This window comes from Myxocyprinus asiaticus, chromosome 3 (genome assembly GCF_019703515.2).
Source record: "Myxocyprinus asiaticus isolate MX2 ecotype Aquarium Trade chromosome 3, UBuf_Myxa_2, whole genome shotgun sequence".
Lineage (NCBI taxonomy): Eukaryota > Metazoa > Chordata > Actinopteri > Cypriniformes > Catostomidae > Myxocyprinus > Myxocyprinus asiaticus.
This window is the reverse complement of record NC_059346.1, coordinates 9,755,833-9,776,856: the sequence shown is the minus strand read 5'-3', so window position 1 is coordinate 9,776,856 and position 21,024 is coordinate 9,755,833. Positions and strand designations below refer to the sequence as shown.

General features: G+C 37.2%; 1 protein-coding gene across 1 annotated transcript in view; it reads right to left on the bottom strand.

The window, feature by feature from the left end:
* The window catches only part of LOC127427042 (hexokinase-2-like), an 88,627-nt gene that overhangs the window by 8,111 nt on the left and 59,492 nt on the right, over positions 1 to 21,024 (bottom strand). The window contains exons 10-17 of the mRNA XM_051674364.1: positions 19,445 to 19,749; positions 17,752 to 17,900; positions 14,352 to 14,471; positions 12,191 to 12,286; positions 11,842 to 11,941; positions 7,147 to 7,330; positions 1,612 to 1,767; positions 744 to 980 (exon numbers count right to left, since the gene is read on the bottom strand). Of these exons, the coding sequence (XP_051530324.1) occupies positions 744 to 980; positions 1,612 to 1,767; positions 7,147 to 7,330; positions 11,842 to 11,941; positions 12,191 to 12,286; positions 14,352 to 14,471; positions 17,752 to 17,900; positions 19,445 to 19,749 (1,347 nt within the window). The remainder of the gene's footprint in view (positions 1 to 743; positions 981 to 1,611; positions 1,768 to 7,146; positions 7,331 to 11,841; positions 11,942 to 12,190; positions 12,287 to 14,351; positions 14,472 to 17,751; positions 17,901 to 19,444; positions 19,750 to 21,024) is intronic.

Sequence of the window (21,024 nt, the reverse complement as noted above, 5' to 3'; positions counted from 1 at the left end):
GATATTTGGTGCCAAACGGGCTGGTTTAGGACCATAGTGTTCCTAATAAAGTGCTCAGTGAGTGTAATATACAGTTGTTTTAATATGTTTTAATATTGTTTTAATATACAATATACCGTCTTGGCAGTGTAAGGATGGCTTTAGTCGTTCCCCACATGTTTAAATTTAGTGTGGAAGATTTTGCACAGCACATGGCACTTATCTCTGTCCGTAATGTTTAGTCATTCACATGCTTTTTCAATAAACTAAATTTACATTTACCTGTACATTTATTCATTTAGCAGATGCTTTTATCCAAAGAGACTTACAAATGAAGAATACAGCAAAACCGATTCATCCTCAGGAGGCAAAAATATGAAAAGTGCTGCAATTCAAAGTTTCGAATTGCTCAGAGAAGTACAAGTAGAGAGGAAGGTAGAATTATTACTATTTTTTTTTAAAGATGAAGAAAGACGACAGTGCAAGAGTAGGATTAGGTTAACTGCTCACGGAAGAAATGCGTCTTTAGATGTTTCTTGAAAGTAGCTAGAGAATCAGCTGATCGGTTGGAGTTCTGAAGGTCGCGAGGAACGGACATTCATTTCAGATGTAGTTATTACGTTTCACGTACTGATGTGGAATTGTTTTAGAAAGGATCACAATGTATACGTGAACAAATTGTTAGAAGGGTCATTGACAAATAAGGGTTTCTGAAGTGATAAAAATGCGTAATCTTTTAAAAATCCTGCTGTGCAGACACTCACTGTGGGTGGAGTTTGTAGAGTGTGCCGTCCACCCCAACTGTGATTTTGAGTTGATCAAGGCCACGGTTCAGCCTTATCTTGTCCACAACAGCAGCCAGACCGGCTCCACACAACTGGGCGGCCCGTTTGGACACCACACTGCATACCTCCTTTACAAGAATACTGTCATCACACGTACTGCTCGTCAAACCCAAGTGCTGCAGTATTGAGCGGACCTGCCGCAGTGCCAGACTATCACTGTACAGAAAGAGACAATTAATCATGTTGATTAATGATCAATAAAGTCACAGAACAAATTGTATCTTGTATCTTCTCCCACAAGACATAACAAGCTGTACTAAAACAACAGCCAATAAGCACTAAGGCTTCATTTTTTTAAAACATCCCAAAGCCAAGGCATACCTAATGAGAAAACCAGCACAAACAAGCCTAAACTGGTTTGCCGGTCTTAGCTGGTCACCCAGCCCAGTCAGGCTGGTCTAAATTGCTAGTTTCAGAGGGGTTTGGGGCACTTAAGAGCTGGATAGCCTGGGAGACCATCTGGCTGACTAGCTAAACCAGCTGAAGTTTTTTTTGGAATATGAATAACAATAAATATGCAAACATTCAAATCACATGTCATATCAAGCCAAAATTTGCAGGAGTGTCTTGTATGGGAATATTACCTTAATGACATTAGCGAACATAACGAAAACATAAATAGCAGTTCTCGTCCTTTGGAACAATCTAATTATACGTGCCGAGACACCTTAGGCTTCTATACTAATATTGGCAATAATCAATGTGCTTAGCATTTTAATGGCATCTTTAAGGAACCAGAAGGCAACTAGGTAAACAACTTCCTACATGTTTTGAACTCTTCACACACCTCTCGATCTGTGACAGGAACTTGGTCTCGAAGATACCACGAGTTTTGAGCCTCTCGGAGAGGTTGCCACGGAAAAGCAGACCTTTAGCAGTGAAGTCCAGGAGAACGTTTCTTACTACCTCTCCAAGATACATCCCACTGATCATCTTTTCATACCTGAAAAATACAGGGGAAAAATTAGCATGATATTGAACGTCACTCAATAAGGCCAAAACATAGAAATCGATGGGAACAAACAAATTAACATGTTAATTTGTGTTCCTGTAACTCGCAGAGCTTGCTGCTAACAAGTCATGCTTTTGATTCTCAGGGAGTGCATTGGATTAAAGAATCTGCCAAATGCATATATGTCAATGTAATGGTTTTGGTTTTGCCCTATAATAAAAAAGATATGTATAGCACCTTTTAAACCCTAAAAACAGTTCCACAGTGAGCAAATAGAAAGAAAAAAAACAAACAAATATAAAATATAGTCATGACAATGCACGTGAATGCAAATGTTTAAAAAACCTAATGTGAAATAAAAATCACTATTTTGACAAAAAATCAACTAATTAATAGCAAGCACTAAAAGCTACTTCTCAAAAAAATTAAAGAAATAAAATTCCTAATAAAGTTTGGTATAGTGGAGTTCCTGTATCTTAACTACATGGCGCTAGCAACACCAAGGTTATGAGTTCAATTCCCAGGGAGCACAAACTGATCAAATGTATATTTTATATACATTAATTTGGATAAATGCATAACTGTAACAGATACCAATTTTTGAAGACCGATAACAAGTATTAAGTACATAGATTTAGATATCAGCCAATGCTGACTAGTTTGTGTTTGTATACCTATGCTATTCTATTTTATTTGGTATCTTGATATAGCCAATATTAGCATTTTCAATACTTAAAATTGACAATTCAGGACCGTTTTAGGTCCGTGTTCCTTAATCAATAAACCGTTCATTTATCACATTTCCGTTATCTTTCGTGAACACATTACAACAATTTACGTTTTATCCTGTTGTTTTTTACAACTTAAAAAGAAATGGCCCAGAATAAGAAAACACATTTTAATTTATGCATATAAACTGAATCTATAACTTGAATATTTTTATTTGCCCATGTGGGCCTGAGACATCCATTTCCACTGATTGGTCAAGTGAACCATCATCTGTTCTTCCTCAACACCGTCCATTAGAGTAATTTGCAGATTGTTTCTGCAGATACATTCTAATCTTTTTAATGAAGTACATGAATATTTTTTAAAAACATCTGATTGCTGTTTACTGCAATGATATCTCTCATCAAGCCACTGGACAACTGGATACGACAACCATTGAACGCACCAAAAACGTGCTTTTGTTAGGGCTTTTTTATTTTAAAAGGGAAAATTATCAGGATTATGAATCTGGATGCTGTGCATAGACCTAACGGTAAATATACATTGTTATCTGGTCATTATTGTTGTTTTTATTATTTATTGTTAATATCAGATAATTCAATCAAGCTAATTAGTATTGGCTTGATAATTATAAATGTTTTATATTTAAACAAAATGGGCAGTGAATCGATTTAAATATTTTAACTAATTAATCACAGTTTTCTGTGATTAATTACCACTAATCATGGTACTGTACATGTACATTAAATCAAACATTAAAATATAATCATCAATATATTTACTTTATACTTTGTCTCAAAGAACTTGCAAGAAATTGGTTAGTCATAATTTATTTTGACTATTTAAATATGCCAATATGTTACGTTTTTTTGCGGATAGAGTTATTTAGACACATTTTTACAGGTATAAATCTTTTTTGCATACATGCCAAAAAATCAGAACTTAGAAGCACCATGCACAGCATGTGCAACCATTTCATTATGTTAATGTACTTATACTCGGAAATATGAAATTATGGCATGAATACAAAGTATGTGTATGGCTACGGAGATCTTCTGGAATGCTGGTTCAAGCTGTAGGTGTCATAGCAGCTACACATTGTCTCACCATGTTTGGAAAACACCCTTGGTTTTTCTAGCTAACTTAATCATAATAGTCTAAGTTGTCTGTTATATTTATATTCTGCAAGCATTTCCATAATTTATTTATGCCCTAGGCTATTAAGTGCCTTATGAATAATTAATAGTACTGTAGAAATACATTTTATGTGTAACAAGAAGCCAGAGACCTGATGTGGTCTGTTTTTTTTTTTTTTTTTTTTTTTTTTTTTCAGCATTCTAGCAGCAGCATTCTGTAAGAGCTGTCACTAGAAGGGAAAGTTCGAAGGCAGGGATCTCAAGATGTGTTTTTCTAAGTTTCAAACTTCTTTTAACTTGACACAGCGAACTAAAAACGGTATTAGAACAATAACGGTATTTATGATGCAACGCAACCGAGACGCTCCAAAAGCGTCCGTCTGACGCAGGTGTACATTGACACATCCTTAGACAAGCCCTTATAATAAATCTCGGACTAATTGACAAATTCAACTGCAAAATGGATTGCTGTGAACTGTGGGCCAATGATAGGCTTATGTTCAATACTACGGAAATACAACCCCAGTTCCGAAAAAGTTGGGACAGTATGACAAATGCTAAAAAAAACAAAAAGGAGTGATTTGTAAATTATATTCACCCTTTGCTATATTGAAAGCACCCCAACTACACATAATATGATGTTTTCCCTTGTGAATTTCATAGTTTTTTGAAAATATATAGTAATTTCAAATCAGATTATTGCAACACGCTCCAAAAAAGTTGAGACGGGCAATTTAAGACTAATAACAATTTGACGAGTTGAAATAACAAGGCGATGTGAAACAGGAGATGTTAAATAGGTGAGGGAATTGTGTCATAATACTGTATACTGTATAAGGAGCCTCCACAAACAGCCTAGTCCTTCAAGAGCAAGGATCGTTCAAGACTTGTCAATTTGCCAACAGATGCTTCAGCAAACAATCCAGCACTCTGAGAACAATGTTCCCCAAAGACAAATTGGAAGGATTTTGGGCATTTCACCCTCTAAAGTGCACAATATTAAAAGATTCAAGGAATCTGGTCAAATCTCGGTAAGTAAATGGCAAGACGAAAACCACTTCTGAATGTGCGTGATCTCTGATCCCTCAGACGTCACTGTCTTAAAAAACGTAATTCATCTGTAATGGATATCATGAACATGGGCTTGGGATAATTTTAGTAAACCTCTGTTAGTTAACACCACCCCCCGCTGCATCCACAGATGCAAGTTAAGACTTTACTATGCAAAGCAGAAGCCATACATCAACACTGTCCAGAAGCTCTGCTGACTTCTCTGGGCTCAGTCTCATCATAGATGGAAAGTAGAACAGTGGAACTGTGCTTTTTGGTCTGAAGGGTCCACATTTCAAAACATTTATGAAAAACACAGCCGTCGTGTTATCCAGGCCAAAGAGGAAATGGACCATCCAAGCTGTTATTAACGTAAGGTCCAAAAGCCAGTGTCTGTATGGGCCAGGGGTGTGTCAGTGCCCATGGCATGGGTAACTCGCACATCTGTGAGAACACCATGAATGCAGACAGATATGTAAAAATTTTGGAGCAACATATACTGCCATCCAGCACTGTCTTTTCCAGGGACATCCCTGCATTTAATAATTTTCTTTATTTATCACACATTATACATTTTGCACATATACAGTGAAATTCTTCTTTTCACATATCCCAGCTAGGCTGGGGTCAGAGTGCAGGGTCAGCCATGATACAGTGCCCCTGGAGCAGATAGGGTCAAGGGCCTTGCTCAAGGGCCCAACAGTGGCATCTTGGCGGTGCTTGGGCTTGAACCCCTGACCTTCTGATCAGTAACCCAGAGCCTTAACCGCTGAGCTACCACTGCCCCCCATTTTCCAGCAGGACAACTTCAAACCACATACTGCCTGGATTTCAAGTGCATGGCTGTGTAAGCAGAGAGTGTGGGTGCTAGACTGGCCTGCCTCCAGTCCTGACCAGTCTTCAATTGAGAATGTGTGGCGCATTATTAAGCACACCATCTGGCAACGAAGTCCCCGTACAACTGTGCAGCTAAAGACCTACATAATGGATGAATGGGGGAAAATTCCACTTTCTAAACTTAACAAACTTGTGTCTTCAGTGCCCAAATGCTTAATAAGTGTTATTAGAAGAAATGGTGATGTTTCACAGTGGTAAACACTTGACTGTCTCAACTTTTTTGGAGCATGTTGCAATCATCTGATTTGAAATTACTGTACATAAAAAAAAAAAAAACAATAAAATTCAAAAGGTAAAACATCATATTATGTGTAGTTGTGGTACATTCAATATAGCAAAGGGTGAATATAATTTACAAATCACAAATCACTTTTTTTATTAGCCATTTTCATACTGTCCCAGCTTTTTCGGAATTGGGGTTGTAAACAATATATTGCATTCTAAAGCCACTTTTTGTATTGTCTTTTTTCAATGCTTCACTTGAGTGCCAAAATGATGTAATGCATTTTAATTATCTGTATTATTATTTTTTATATATATATATATATATATATATATATATATATATATATATATATATATATATATAATTATTTAAATATAATTATTTATAATTATTTAATAATTATATATTGAATTATTGTTATTTGAGTGGCTTTCTCAGCAAATATTTATGTATGCGATTAATTGTGATTAATTACTCGACATATCATGTAATTAATTTGATTAAAAAATGTAATCAATTGACAGCCCTAATATATACTGTACATATATATGTAATAAAATACCAACATTTTTGTTGGTACGAATACCAGTTATATTTGGATAATATGCTATTATTCTATTGAAAACACTCCTTTATTTAAAAAGTTAAATATTAAATGTAAATTTAAACATATTAAATAAAAACAAGAGTTTCTCAAGTAAACACTGCTTCATTTTTTTTATTATTATTATTCTAGTAAGTAGTCATAATAATAAAGAAGTAGCCTAAGTATTAAGTAAACTAAGAACATAATAGGCTAATAACAAAGTTTTATACACAGATCCGATATTGTAACACAAACCTGATTTGTTGCACCTGTTTGCATTCACGTAAGACCAAAGCAAATGTTTATTTTATTCACTCGTGGGAGGGGCACTGACCACAAAGCACATTTAAAAGTTCAGGCACGCAACCGCATTTACACGTTCACCAATAGCGCTGCGTCTCACAGTAAATGTGGTTATGTGTATGTGTTGTTTGATGACTCAATGCATATTTCTTCCTTCTTTACACACAAGATTTCACTCAAAGCTTTAGCGCCATACTGGAAAAATTTGCATTTAGCTCTGATTCAAGAAAATCTCTAGGTTTTCCCACACACTTGAGTCCGCCATCTGCACGAATGTTTTTACCGTCTGCGTGAGAGCAACATCTGAAGTGCCCTGCTGCAAAGGCGTGCAGCTTAGAGGGAATATTGATTGGGACTGAAATCTACAGTCCCATAAGAAATGACAAACTACTCTAACAGGAAGTTGACCACCTGGCATAAATTATCCTGGTTTCAAGTCTTACCGCTGTTTGCCAGAGTTAGCGGACTGATCATCCACAGCTCTATCAAACTCTGTGCAAATGTCATCCAGCTCCCCAAGGTCCCCGAATGCTCCCCATTCCATGTTCACACACATACGACCCTCATCCCCATCCACCAGCTCAACGTTAGATATCTCCTCCATGTAGCAGGCATTAGTACCTGTGCCTATAGGACACATACAGATGTGCATTGATGCATACTGTACATAGATACTCTCACTCTCTCTTTTTTCCTCTCTCTCTCTCGCACACACACACACACACACACACACACACACATATATACACACCGATCAGCCACAACATTAAAACCACCTGCCTAATATTGTGTAGGTCCCCCTCGTGCCGCCACAACCACGCCAACCCACATCTCAGAATAGCATTCTGAAATGCTATTCTTCTCACCACAATTGTACAGATTGGTTATCTGAGTTACCGTATACTTTGTCTGGCCATTCTCTGTTGACCTCTCTCAACAACAAGGCGTTTCCGTCCGCAGAATTGCCGCTCACTGGATGTTTTCCGTTTTTGGCACCATTCAGAGTAAATTCTAGAGGCTGTTGTGTGTGAAAATCCCAGGAGATCAGCAGTTACAGAAATATTCAAACCAGCCCATCTGGCACCAACAATAATGCCATGGTCCAAATCACTGAGATCACATTTTTTCTTCACTCTGATGGTTTATGTAAATATTAACGGAACCTCCTGACCTGTATCTGCATGATTTTATGCACTGCACTGCTGCCACACGATTAGCTGATTAGATAATCGCATGGATGATTGTTGGTGCCAGACGGGCTGATTTGAGTATTTCTGTAACTGCTGATCTCCTGGGATTTTCACACACTACAGTCTCTAGAATTTACTCAGAATGGTGCTAAAAACAACAACAAAAAAAAAAAACATCCAGTGAGGGGCAGTTCTGCAGATGGAAATGCCTTGTTGATGAGAGAGGTCAGTGGAGAATGGCCAGAATGGTCTGAACTGACAAAGTCTACGGTAACAGATAACTGCTCTGTACAATTGTGGTGAGAAGAACAGCATCTCAGAATGCTATTCTGTGATGCGGGTTGGAGCTGTTTTGGTGGCATGAGAGGGACCTACACAATATTAGGCAGGTGGTTTTAATGTTGTGGCTGATCGGTGTATATATTAGGGATGGACATTTGCTCGTCTACTCAGACTAATTACTCGTCGAATACTCGAGGGGCAATGAGATGTACATAACTGTATATATAATAACATGTCTGACAAACGTCTTTGGCTGCTGCATTGCGTCTTGTTGTTCCAGTGTATCATTTACTCATTATTATAGGCTGTTATAAACAAATCTGTTACAAAATGTACAAAAGATTGCATAATCAAAATATAATGCAAAATATTTTGTCATTATGTAAAGATTCGCTGCCCAGCTAAATGAAAGAATGTGCACAACACGTGTCTGTCTGTTCTTCCTTCAGGTTACTGTAGTAATCTTAGAAAGCGCACACCAGTTTTTTTAGTGACTGTCTGAACCGTCTATTTTCAAATCGCGGTTGGCTTAACAGGAGACGCCATAACCATCACGTTTTTAACATGTATGTTAAGTTGAAGTTCAGTTTTGAAGACGCTGCATTCTGTTCCATTTAGCTGCGCTCTGTCTAGCTGTTTGAAACACTCGTCTGCTGTATATGCGCTTCTTCAGCGCAGTGCGTCCACTGCCACACGTCTGGTGTGTGTGTGTGTGTGTCTCCCCAAGTGTTCGCTCCTGTGGGTAAAGCCGCGATGCTCCGTATTGTTGTTGCTGTGATGATTCATGCGTTCCATTCAACTCAGAGAGTTGGAATTTCTACCTATCATCTGTGGAAAGTGCAACGGAATGACACTTTATATCAGACTTCTAACTTGGAAACTCATGCGGAAATCTCCAACTCCAATATTGTTGAGATGCAGGTGTGTGTTACGTCACGCAAGCATGATGGTGCCCAGGCAGGGAGGTTTACAATCAGTGACAAACATTCATACTATCCATTAACGAGTCAAAGTCCTTACATTAAATGATAATAAAGCGTGTTAAGCAAACGTTTTGCAGAGACAGGTGTTCAAAACACAGTTAATTACACTCTCTTTTGATTATCATTGCATTGCAGCATCGTATATCAGTATGGTTGCTATGAGACATCTCTGACAAATCAATGTATCCCTCAAAATCACAACATTATCAATTTCAAAATTAAAAATAAGAAACGTGTCAAAGAGGAAGCTGTTTAGTTGTCAGGTAATTGTCACTGAATTTCGAATTAAGTGAAAAGTCACATCATACATGATCACCATCGATCATCATTTTCATGATCGATCATTGCTGCCACGTCCGAGTACCTGAGTACTTGAGTACTCGTGCCCATCCCTAGTATAATAAATATATATATATATATATACATACATATATATATACATATATATATACATATATATATACATACACACACACACACACACACACACACACACACACACACACACACACTTGCGGCCAAAATTTTGGAATAGTGTACAGATTTTGCTGTTTTGGAAGGAAATTGGTACTTTAATTCACCAAAGTGGCATTCAACTGATCACAAAGTAGTCAGGACATTACTGATGTAAAAAAACAGCACCATCATAGTCAGGACATCACTGATGTAAAAATAAAACCCAGCACCATCACTACTTGAAAAAGTCATTTTTGATTAAATCTAGACAGGTCCCATTTGCAGCAGCCATCACTCCAACACTTTATCCTTGAGTAATCATGCTAAATTGCTAATTTATTACTAGAAAATCACTTGCCATTATATCAAACACAGCTGAAAGCTATTTGGTTCTTTAAATGAAGCTTAACTTTGTGTTTGTTTCTGAGTTGCCACAGTATGCAGCAGACTGTCATGTCTTCAGGTAAATATTAGGTCAAAAATGGCAAAAAAGAAACAGCTTTCTCTAGAAACTCGTCAGTTATACAATGCTTAAAATTGCCAAAGAAATCGAAGATTTCATACAAAGGTGTACACTACAGTCTTCAAAGACAAAGGACAACTGGCTCTAACAAGGACAGAAAGAGATGTGGAAGACCAAATGTACAACTAAACAAGAAGATAAGCACATCAGAGTCTCTAGTTTGAGAAATAGATGCCTCACATGTCCTCAGCTGACAGCTTCATTGAATTCTACCCACTCAACACCAGTTTCATGTACAACAGTAATGAGAAGACTCAGGGGTGCAGGCCTTATGGGAAGAATTGCAAAGAATAAAACACTTTTGAAACAGAAGAACTAAAAGAAAAGGTTAGAGTGGGCAAAGAAACACAGACATTGGACAACAGATAACTGGAAAAGAGTGTTATGGATCTTAAACCCCATTGAGCTTTTGTGGGATCAGCTAGACTGTAAGGTGCGTGAGAAGTGCCCAAGAAGTCAGCCACATCTATGGCAAGTGCTACAGGAAGCGTGGGGTGAAAAATGTCACCTGAGTATCTGGACAAACTGACAGCTAGAATACCAAGGATCTGCAAAGCTGTCATTGCTGCATATGGAGGATGTTTTGACGAGAACTCTTTTAAGTAGTTTAAGAAGTTCTCAATTGTTTTTCAAATTGTAATAGTAATTTTTCACGTTATTAATGTCCTGACTATACATTGTGATCAGTTGAATGCCACTTTGGTGAATAAAAGTACCAATTTCTTTCCATAAGAGCAAAATCTGTACATTATTTCCTTTTGGTTTATATATCTACTGTATATAAACAAATGTGGGATGTTATCAGATGCTGTAAACAAACACATTTACAATGGGCCCAAAAAGTATTCGGACAGGTGAAGTGTGTGATTTCTGTGGCCACTAGTGTCACCAAACAAAACTGCAAAAATAATTACGGTGTACCAACACTACCCTTGTCTGCCAAACAGATACTCTTACTCTAAACTCTCACCTGTGTCAGGCTGGTCGGTATACAAAAATAAACAGAGCAATGTTTTGAAAGCGCAACAGAGTCACAATTTTTATGCTTTTCAGAGAAGCTTGTTTCTGCATATTAAGCTGAGATAGAAGTATTTTAACATCACAAAACGTACACATTTCACTTTTAAACCACACTGACTGTATGCCAAAAATTTAATGTCATTGCATTAGATACAAAATATCAAACCAACTGGTATTTGATTTAAAAGATAGCACAAGCACACTTTTCAAGAGAAACATCCCACAAAAAGAAGTTTGTTAGGTTTTAAACAATAGTATACTTTTTTAAAATGAAAGTTAAGGAAAAAAGAAACACAAAGAAAGTCTCTTTTCATGAAAGCATCTGCTTAATGATTAAATGCAAAATGTTAACATAACAACTGCTAAGAAAAGTGAAGATGGTACTCTCAGGCACGGATCCACTTCAGTTTTATTTCAATGCTTTTTGCCACTCTGTAGAAGTGTTGGATGTGCGTGCATTCCCCTCTCCCCCTTACTCACAAAAGATCTGGCATTTTTCTGTCTGCAGATGCCACTTGGTTATATATTTTGTTCTCTAATGCAATGAAATTCAGACATACAGCTCATAAGAGTTAAGTGTCCAAATACTTTTGGGGTCACTGAATGTGCACAAATTACAATAATGAAGGTCATCTGCGTAAACCAATCTAATCAGAGTCACATAAGGCCAAGAGTCTCACGAACCTACGATGAGTCCAACTTCACATTGTGGGTCCTCATACCCACAGGTCATCATTGTGCCCACGGTGTCATTCACCACAGCAACCACTTCTAAATCAAACTCCTTTGAGGAGCAAAGACAAAGAAAGAGAGCAAGATAAATACATGTTAATTAGAGGGGACGCCTCAACAAAGAGAGACAGAGCAAATCCACCACGACTTTCTTCAGGTCACGATTTGTCTGACTAAACATTTGCTAATTACATGTTGTCAGAAAAGGGAGTGTAATTGTGGCTAATAAGGGCAGAAATTGCTTTCGCAGCCCTTCAGTGCTGGCATCAGTTGAGCTTCAGTGGTAGGTGCCAGTACTGACTTCACTGCGGTGGATGGCGTCTTTCAGCAGTGTCGCCACATCCTCTCCTTCACAGCCCGAGGCCTTGAAGCCCTTCGTCCACTTTATCAAGACACCCTAGAAGAAAAACGAGGAGAATGCAATTTATGTAAAAAGTATCCTTTCTTTCACTTCCTGAAACTTTACTAATGTTTATCCCTACTTCCTGTTGTTAAAATTGGCATATATACATTTCCAAGAGATACACTTACTCGACTGCACATCCTAGCACAGAATGTCCCAGGCATAATAAACACAGGAGCAGATTTACTGTACGGAGAATTGAGACTTCACCTGCAAGTGGTAAGCCAGGTGTGGGAGAGATATGGGCAAGCTGCCGGATCTCTTCGCACAGCCCGAAAAACTCACTCACTGTCATCTGAACCAGTGTCAGAAGCGAAACCGGGCGAGAGACACCCAGTGTGTGCACCATAGAGACTGAACGGCAGTCAGAAAAAAATAGCAGTTTTAAAATTTTCAACTTCAGCAAATTAAATTTAAGCAATCAATTTGGTTGGTATCTGTATGTATAGTGTCTTATCATGCATTTACACTGTACACATACTGTAAGTTTAGGCCAAATTAGGACACAAACAATCAAAATATTTATAGAAAATAAATGTTACACAAATCAGTGTTTTAGACTGTATACAGACATGTCCCACATTTTGGTAAGGTTTGCAAATTCTGCAAACCTCATTTTAAAATTTAAACACTATTTTTAGTTTGACCGCTTGAGTTGGGCAAAACACAATATCTGAAAGGTGCTATATGTAAGATTGACAACAAGCATTTGAAATGGGTACTGCAGTCCAAATTCAAAATATTGGAGAGTTGTTTGCCCCGTCCCAGACTCGACACTCATGCGGGTTGCCAGAATATTGACACGCAAAATAGCCAACTCAGCACTGTTTTAAAGGATTTCTGGGCTTTAAGCTGTCTCCATCTTCAAAGGCATCTCCAATATTTATCCTTGTTTTGCTACGCCTCTGGTCATGGTGGTTTTTAGACGGATGGCGAGGCTTTTTAGGTCAGGTGGAATCTGTTATCTCTGATCCAGTTCATTTGCTGGCTTCCATGGCTGCAGCACGCAGTGTTGTTTGCCTGCAAACTTGTTCAAATCTGGCAACCCGGCGGTGTCTAAATACTATTAGTGAGTGGGCGGTGGGCGGGATCACACAGGCCAAAACATAAACATAAATTCTGGCCCAGAATGGAAACTTTAAAGTAGAATATACTGGCTGTAGCTTTGTTATCGGAGAAGCCAGTATTTCAACTTAACATGTTTCCTAATTCTCTAAAGACATATTATGGCAATTTTATGATTTAGTACAGTAAAAATATTACATTAGCACCTTTAAGGTTAAGTGCCTCCTTTTACTATCACTTTGTTGAAAATGAACAACAATTGACTTACGTAAGTCCTTTAATTGTACCCTATTTGTGGAAAGTGCTCTTAATTCAATTCTAAAATGACCTACAAGTTTTATTATTTTAGCTACATTTTAAAACATTAGAAGTCTTTGCTCCTCATCTACAGGTATATTACAGCTTCCTTTCCTCTATTGCTCTTGGCTTGCTCACAGGAGGGTTGTAAGGCAATATTTGTCTATTTTTCCTATTATCTGTAAAGCTGGTTTGGAAAGGTATGAATTGTAAAAAGCACTACACAAATAAAACTGAATTGAATTGAATAAGGTAAGGTAAACATATTGGTGTATATACATATATATATGTGTGTGTGTGTGTGTGTGTGTGTGTGGGCAGGTTTGGGTGGTTTACGAGGACATTTTTTTTAGGTTACAAACTGGTAATTATCAGGGTTTTATGCTATAAATGTGGTATATGAAGACATTTCTAGTGTCCCCATAATTCAAATCACTTAAATATATATATATATATATATATATATATATATATATATATATATATATATATATATATATAAACAATGTTTTTTTGAAAATTTAAAAATGCAGAAAGTTTTTTGTGAGGGTTAGGTTTAGGGGATAGAATCTATAGTCCCTACAGTATAAAAACCATTATGTCTGTGGAGAGTCCTTATAAGGATAGCTGCACCAATGTGTGTGTCTGTGTGTGTGTGTGTGTGTGTGTGTGTGTGTGTTTGGATATGCAGACTAACCTGGTCCAGTCGGGTCTGATGGCAAGGAAAAGAGAAGGTGAACCCGAGAGGCAGGGATGCGCCCTTCATTCCCATATACTCCAGGAAGTCTGCTATACAGTGCACGATGTGATCAAATAGCTGCAGAGGCCCATTCATACACATTCAAACACACACATGCGTACACTCATGTGAGGACAAAGGATCATTGATGCAAAAAGTGCATTTCATATCTAACTAAACATATTGTTTACATTTTAAAATGAGGTTTGCATTATCCATCTCATATCTACATAGCACTTATCACAACCACATGGGCTCAGGTCAATGAAATATTATTAGACTAGGGCTGTCAATTTAACACATTGTTCAGTGTGTTAATTCATTAATTATATAAAAATAATGCATACAATTTTTTTTTTATCATATTTCTACCATCGGAGCAATTCAAGCTTGAATTACCACCGTTTTTCAGCAGAGGGCAGTAAGCAAAACTCCAGCTGTATTGGCAATGAGTAGCTGTGCAGACAACAAACCACACTCAGGCTTGAAAATAGCGACAGCACAAGATAAGGACACGTTTTGAGTTCAAACTAGGGATGCTTAGATCGGTATTAGCCAATATTCACTTCCTATGACCTAATTGGTGGTCACATACGCAGCGACGGCAGTCATGAAATAATGATGAATAATAGTTCAATGAAATAGTGACGATAACTAACCGTATGTCACATTAAGTTTAATCGCTCTTATCGGTTATCAGTTCGACTTTTGTTTGACTCTAAGCCTAGTTCTTTATAGGTCTATCTATTGTAATATAGAGAATATTGTGTCAGCCTACGTGTTTTTAAGGCCTTCTAAAAACTTTCATTTTAGAAATGAATATTTTTGTGTTTGTTTGTTAATTTGATTATCAATTAACCAACCTACATAATTTTTGTCAGCAAAAATTAGGCAACAACTATGGTGTTAACAACAGTATTATGCAGTTAACAACAGCGGTAAGCAGAAAGCTTATATATAAACAGTTATGCAAAGCTCCTAAAAAAAAGTTTAAATGATAGGTATCGGCCGATCAGATAACAAGAAAATCTGCAATTGGTATCAGCTGTAAAAATCCCTATCTCAAACAGAGCTGGAAGGAGTGCAATTCCAAATGCAGGAATCTCAAAAAGTGTTTTTTCTAAGTTTCAGACTACGTTTAATTTGCGCCAAAAAGCATCCATCTGATGCATGTTTACATTGACGTACCCTTAGAAAAGCCCTTATAATAAATCCATCTTGGACACACTGACAAATTAAATTGCAAAAAGGAATTCTGTAGACTGTAGGCCAATGATTGGCTTATGTTCAACAAAATGGAAATAAACAATATACTGCCTTCTAAAGCCACTTTTTGTATTGTCTTATCAATGCTTTACTTGGCTGCCACAATAATGTAATGCATTTTAATGAATTTTGCAAGAGTTATTATATTTATAATATGCATTATAATTATTTGAATATAATTATTTAATAATTATATATATATATATATATATATATATATATATTGAATAATTGTTATTTGAGGGCCTTGTAATCGATTGACAGCCCTAAAATTAGACATCAGGTCAGAAGGAGTGAACAAGGATACAGCCTGGAAATAAGAGTTAGTATGGTGCAATTCTATTTGAACAATCCTTGATTGTACCACTGGAGTGCTATGCACGGACCACTTTCAAATAAACTGCAAACAAGTGAGTGCACTTCAGATTCAAAAACAATCTTTTTTTCAGAAGGATGCATTGTAGCTCTAGTCAACTTATCTTGTAATCCAAGACACACAATACTATCATGTATTAGGGACACTTTCATTTCAATTTTGGTCGCTCAGCTGATGCAAAAAAACTTTATCTCAACTTTATCTTTTCAGCATTATCTTTTTGGTGGAACATCATATTTTAAATAAATGTAATCCACCATTTAGGAATGGGTGATATAGCTAATACAAATCATCCTAATTTTCTCTAAATAAACACAAGAAAAAAAAAAAAGATCACTGTCCTCACATAGCATTTTACATGTTTTGCATTTACATTTGGCAAACGCTTTTATCCAAAGCGACTTACAGTGCCCTTATTACAGGGACATCCCCCTGGAGCAACCTGGAGTTAAGTGCCTTGCTCAAGGACACAATGGTGGTGGATGTGGGGATTGAACCAACAACCTTTTGCTTACCAGTTCAGTGCTTTAGTACACTACGCCACCACCACTCCATTTTGGTCAAATATGTGTTGGTAAATAAGATCGATTATTAGCATGTAATGTTATATTGGAGCATATAGAAGTATACGCTCCAAAATAATAAATGCATGCTAATAATCAGAACTAACCCCTAATTGTGGCGTGCAAATTATAATCCGCACAGATTTTGTGGCTGTGTTTGCACCTTTGCCTGAACTGCATAATTTCTTTAGTTAACTAGGGGAAAAAGCAGCGCAGATAGCGTGCAAATAAACTGCACTTTTACAGGGTGCAGTTCATTCTTAGTGAATTCCCCCTTAAAGAGGTAGTTCATCCAAAAATGAAAATTCTCTCATCATTTACTCACTGTCATGCCATCCCAGATGTGTATGACTTTTTCTTCTGCTGAACACAAATTAAGATTTTAAGAAGAATATCTCAGCTCTGTAGGTCCATAAAATGCAAGAGAATGCTGTCATGACCAAAACTTTGAAGCTCCAAAAAGCATATGAAGGCAGCTTAAAAGTAATCCATATGACTCAAGTGGTTTAATCCATGTCTTCTTAAGCTATCGTTTTGATTTTGGGTGACAACTAACCAAAATATAATTCTTTTTCACTGTAAATCTTGCCATTGCAGTCTCTAGGCACGATCATGATTTCTTGACGCATGCGAAGAGAGCTAGATGGCTCTAGGAAATGTAATCGAGCTTGAAATGATGATCGTCAAGGAGACTGCTGATGTCAAGATTTATTGTGAAAAAAATTTAAAAGTTATATTTTGTTCTCATCCAAAATCGAAAAGATCGCTTCAGAAGACATGGATTAAACCACTGGAGGATGGATTCCTTTTATGCTGCTTTTTGGAGCTCCAAAGTTTTGATCACCATTTACTTGCATTGTGTGGACCTTCATTTGTGTTCTGCAGAAGAAAGAAAGCCATACACATCTGGGATGGCATGAGGGTGAGTAAATGATGAGAGAATTTTCATTTTTTGGTGAAAGTTTCCTTTAATAGGCAATAAAAAAAGCACATTTAAAATCACTGCGATGTTCACAGTGTTGTGCAGTTTTATATATTCCAGGCAAAATCATCGCAAATAGAGTATATCATTAACTTACCCGTTGATTAACCAACCGCCATGTAACTATTCTAATACTGAATGGTTTATAGTGAAGTGCTGTGTGATTAGTACCTCCTCCCCAGTGCCCTGGGTGATGTCTTGAGGGATGGTGTAGATCTTATTATGCATCTCGGCACTTCGTCTTTTCCCACTTCGAACACGCACCAAGAGCACTCTGAAGTTTGTTCCGCCTAGATCCAGTGCCAAGAAGTCGCCACGCTCTGTAGAGCAAGCATAATAGATTCAGAGACTGTAACATTCCTCACAAAAACTAGCTAAGTCAGACTCACACCTACACACCAATCACACACCAGTCAACTTTATCAACTTGGCTTTAAGGTTTGGAAGGTTTCTGCAATAGTTCATTTTTAAAGGGAGTACATATATAGGGGTAATTTATTTGTATGTAAAAGAGGCAAGTGCAGTCCAGTTTGATTATGGTCAATACAGTGGGGTCCAAAAGTGTCAGATCACAAAAAGTATGGGAATTTTTTCCACTTTAAACCTGAAAATAAATCAAACATTTTAGAAAGTTATGTAATATGAAGAACAAATATGATAAGCTTTCACACTATTTCTAGGTCACAAATCAAACATAAGCAAATTTGTAACACTGACTAACACTAAAGTATAAAAGATCAGATTTCCTTGCTTCCATTAAAGCACACAAGATGCTGTATGGAACATTCTCAAATCATGCTGGGATAACATGAATCATCAGGTGTTGTACAAACTTATGGAGTCCATGTCAGCATGAGTGCATGCTGTCATTTAAGCAAAAGCAGAACATAAAAACACTAAGAAATACATGTACACTTTGCAGTTAAGCTTTTGTTAGGTTGATAATACAATCTGTAATGATTTTTATTATTATTATGAATTAGAACAATGCAAAATAGAAGCATTTCATTAGTGGTCTCAGATTTTTGGATCCCAGTGTATGTGTTGAAGCGGACTGTACACTTCCCCCTCCAGAATGATTAATGGCAAGAAAACTGATTATTTGTTTAGGCGATTTAAAACTGATTATATTAAAGGGCAATACATCTCATTTGTGATCATATTTTCAAAAGTAATGGGTTGGCCCATCAATAATTTGTAGCATGAAGCATTTACCCATGTTTCCATTGACCATTGTATAAATAATGGGGGAGTTGTACTTGCTTGTTTTGTTTATTGGGAGGTTACCTCCCCCCATCCCCCCAGAATCTACACCCTGGTCACACCTGAAAGCCCAGCTTCTCTATATGATGATTTGCAATATCATAATTTAAAGAAATATCAAATAGGCAGGACTTTGCAACATATGGGCAATAGTTGAAATGGTTATGTACCTAATTGACAGCGAATGTAATGTACAAGCTCCACTGTTGAGTGCAAAGTGTTCAGCGGCATGGAGATAAACAGTTATTTGCAATCTGACTAAATACATTTATTTCAGCTTTCATAATCCAACATTTTGCCTATTTTGTTGCAAAAACAGTTTTGAGCTTGGTTAATTTCTTTTTTTTTTTTTTTTTAACGTTTTGAGTAGTAGTTTGAGCAGCTTTTGGGAACAACATCGCAGACCAAAAAAATTCAAAAATAAATAGACCGTGCTTCCCCACTTTTGATAAATACCAGTAGTATAGTAGAAGTATAGCAGCAGAATAGTAGAGACGCTCATTATGACCAGAAACACAGCCACTCTGTGACCTCCTGCGATAAAATCACTGTATGTGTAAAAGAGATATTAAACTCATAATTCTGTGTTTCTCACTCTAACCTGTTCCATCTGGTGTAGACCGCACAAATGTGGGCAGCATTTTGACAGTGGCCGTTGAGTGTGTTTGTTTAGCCAAGCCTCGGTTCATCTCCACTGTCATCCTTCTTTTCACCTCCAGCAGCTGATCCCGGCTGAGCCGCAGGGTGTCCAGGATACACTGACGTTCCACGTGCTGCTTTGCCAATCGGTATGCCACAGCTGTAACCATGGCAGCACCCTTGCCGCTGCCATCCTCAGAGCGCAAGAAACGCACGTCACAGTCAGGCACCAACCACCGCACCATCTTACACATTCGCCGAGCAAACCTGTAGGGAAAATAACAGAGAAAGAGAGATAAAAGTGTGCAATAGCAAGAATAGAAGAGACGAGAAAAACAGAAAATAGAGAAGGAGAGAGAAAATCATAAATGATGAACAGGAGAACAAAAGAAAGACATTTACATATAGCTCATGCCACACATACTGTACAATTTGTAAAATCCTTCACATTCTTGAAGTGTTTCACTTTGTAACAGGTTGATATATTAGACAAAAGAATATTCCCCTCTGTTTAGAGGCGTCTGAAAGCCAACGAAGCATGTCACTTTCTAAACAGTGTTATATTGACCTTAACACCTTACACATCGACATGTCTCTCATTCGCCCTGCATGAGACTGGCATAAGATGGCACTTTTACGCAGCCACGCATTGAGAAAGAAGTAAACTCATCTTTGAAGGTACAATCCACACCTTCAAGAAATTTTAGGAAACATGATCCAGCTCCTTTCTACAAATGCACCAGCATAGGTGTTAGCGTCCTAAGTGATAAAAGCTGTAAACCTAGATAGGGAGTGCTAGATTAAAATAGCACAACTAATTAACGTTCATACTTGCACATTGCTTTAACTTTACAAAACATTAGCAATTTCTTCTGAACAAAACATCTAAAATCTACCACACTAATTTAGAGTCATTGACCACACAGGTCGGCCTCATGCAAGGACTCACTATTTTGGATTCGCTATGCGCAATGCATAATTTAAAATGAATAAAAACTGACTGAATACTGTTCAATTGACTCTAGACTGTCATTTAAAGGGTTAACTTCTGCCACACCGAGTCACGTGACACAACAGCATGCCGTTGATTTCCTTGAAGCGCTCCTATGGATGCAACAGTAACAAAAGTGCCTCTGGTAAGAAATATGTTTCAGTTTTTTCATTGAAGCCTGTTTGGTTGTAAAGAGTAGAGTCCCTAGTTTCGTTTGATATGCCACTTTAAAAATCCATTAATTTTTCACGCGTCAGCACCCTTATAAACATGATGTCCACATATGTGGATATTGGGACATTATTCCCTCAAAAACTGAAGAATGTTTTTTTTTTTTTTGTTATTTTAAATAACTTTCAACATTAACACATCTGTGGTTCATTTCACTTTATTTTAATATAAAATTCTTATATTTTATTATCACTGTACAATACCGTTCTATTCATTAACATTTGTAAATGCATTTCTATATATTTACTGTGCATTTTCACGTTGAGAATATATGGTTTTGTTTTTGTTTTGTTTTCTGTTTTTTTGGATTTTCTCCCCTT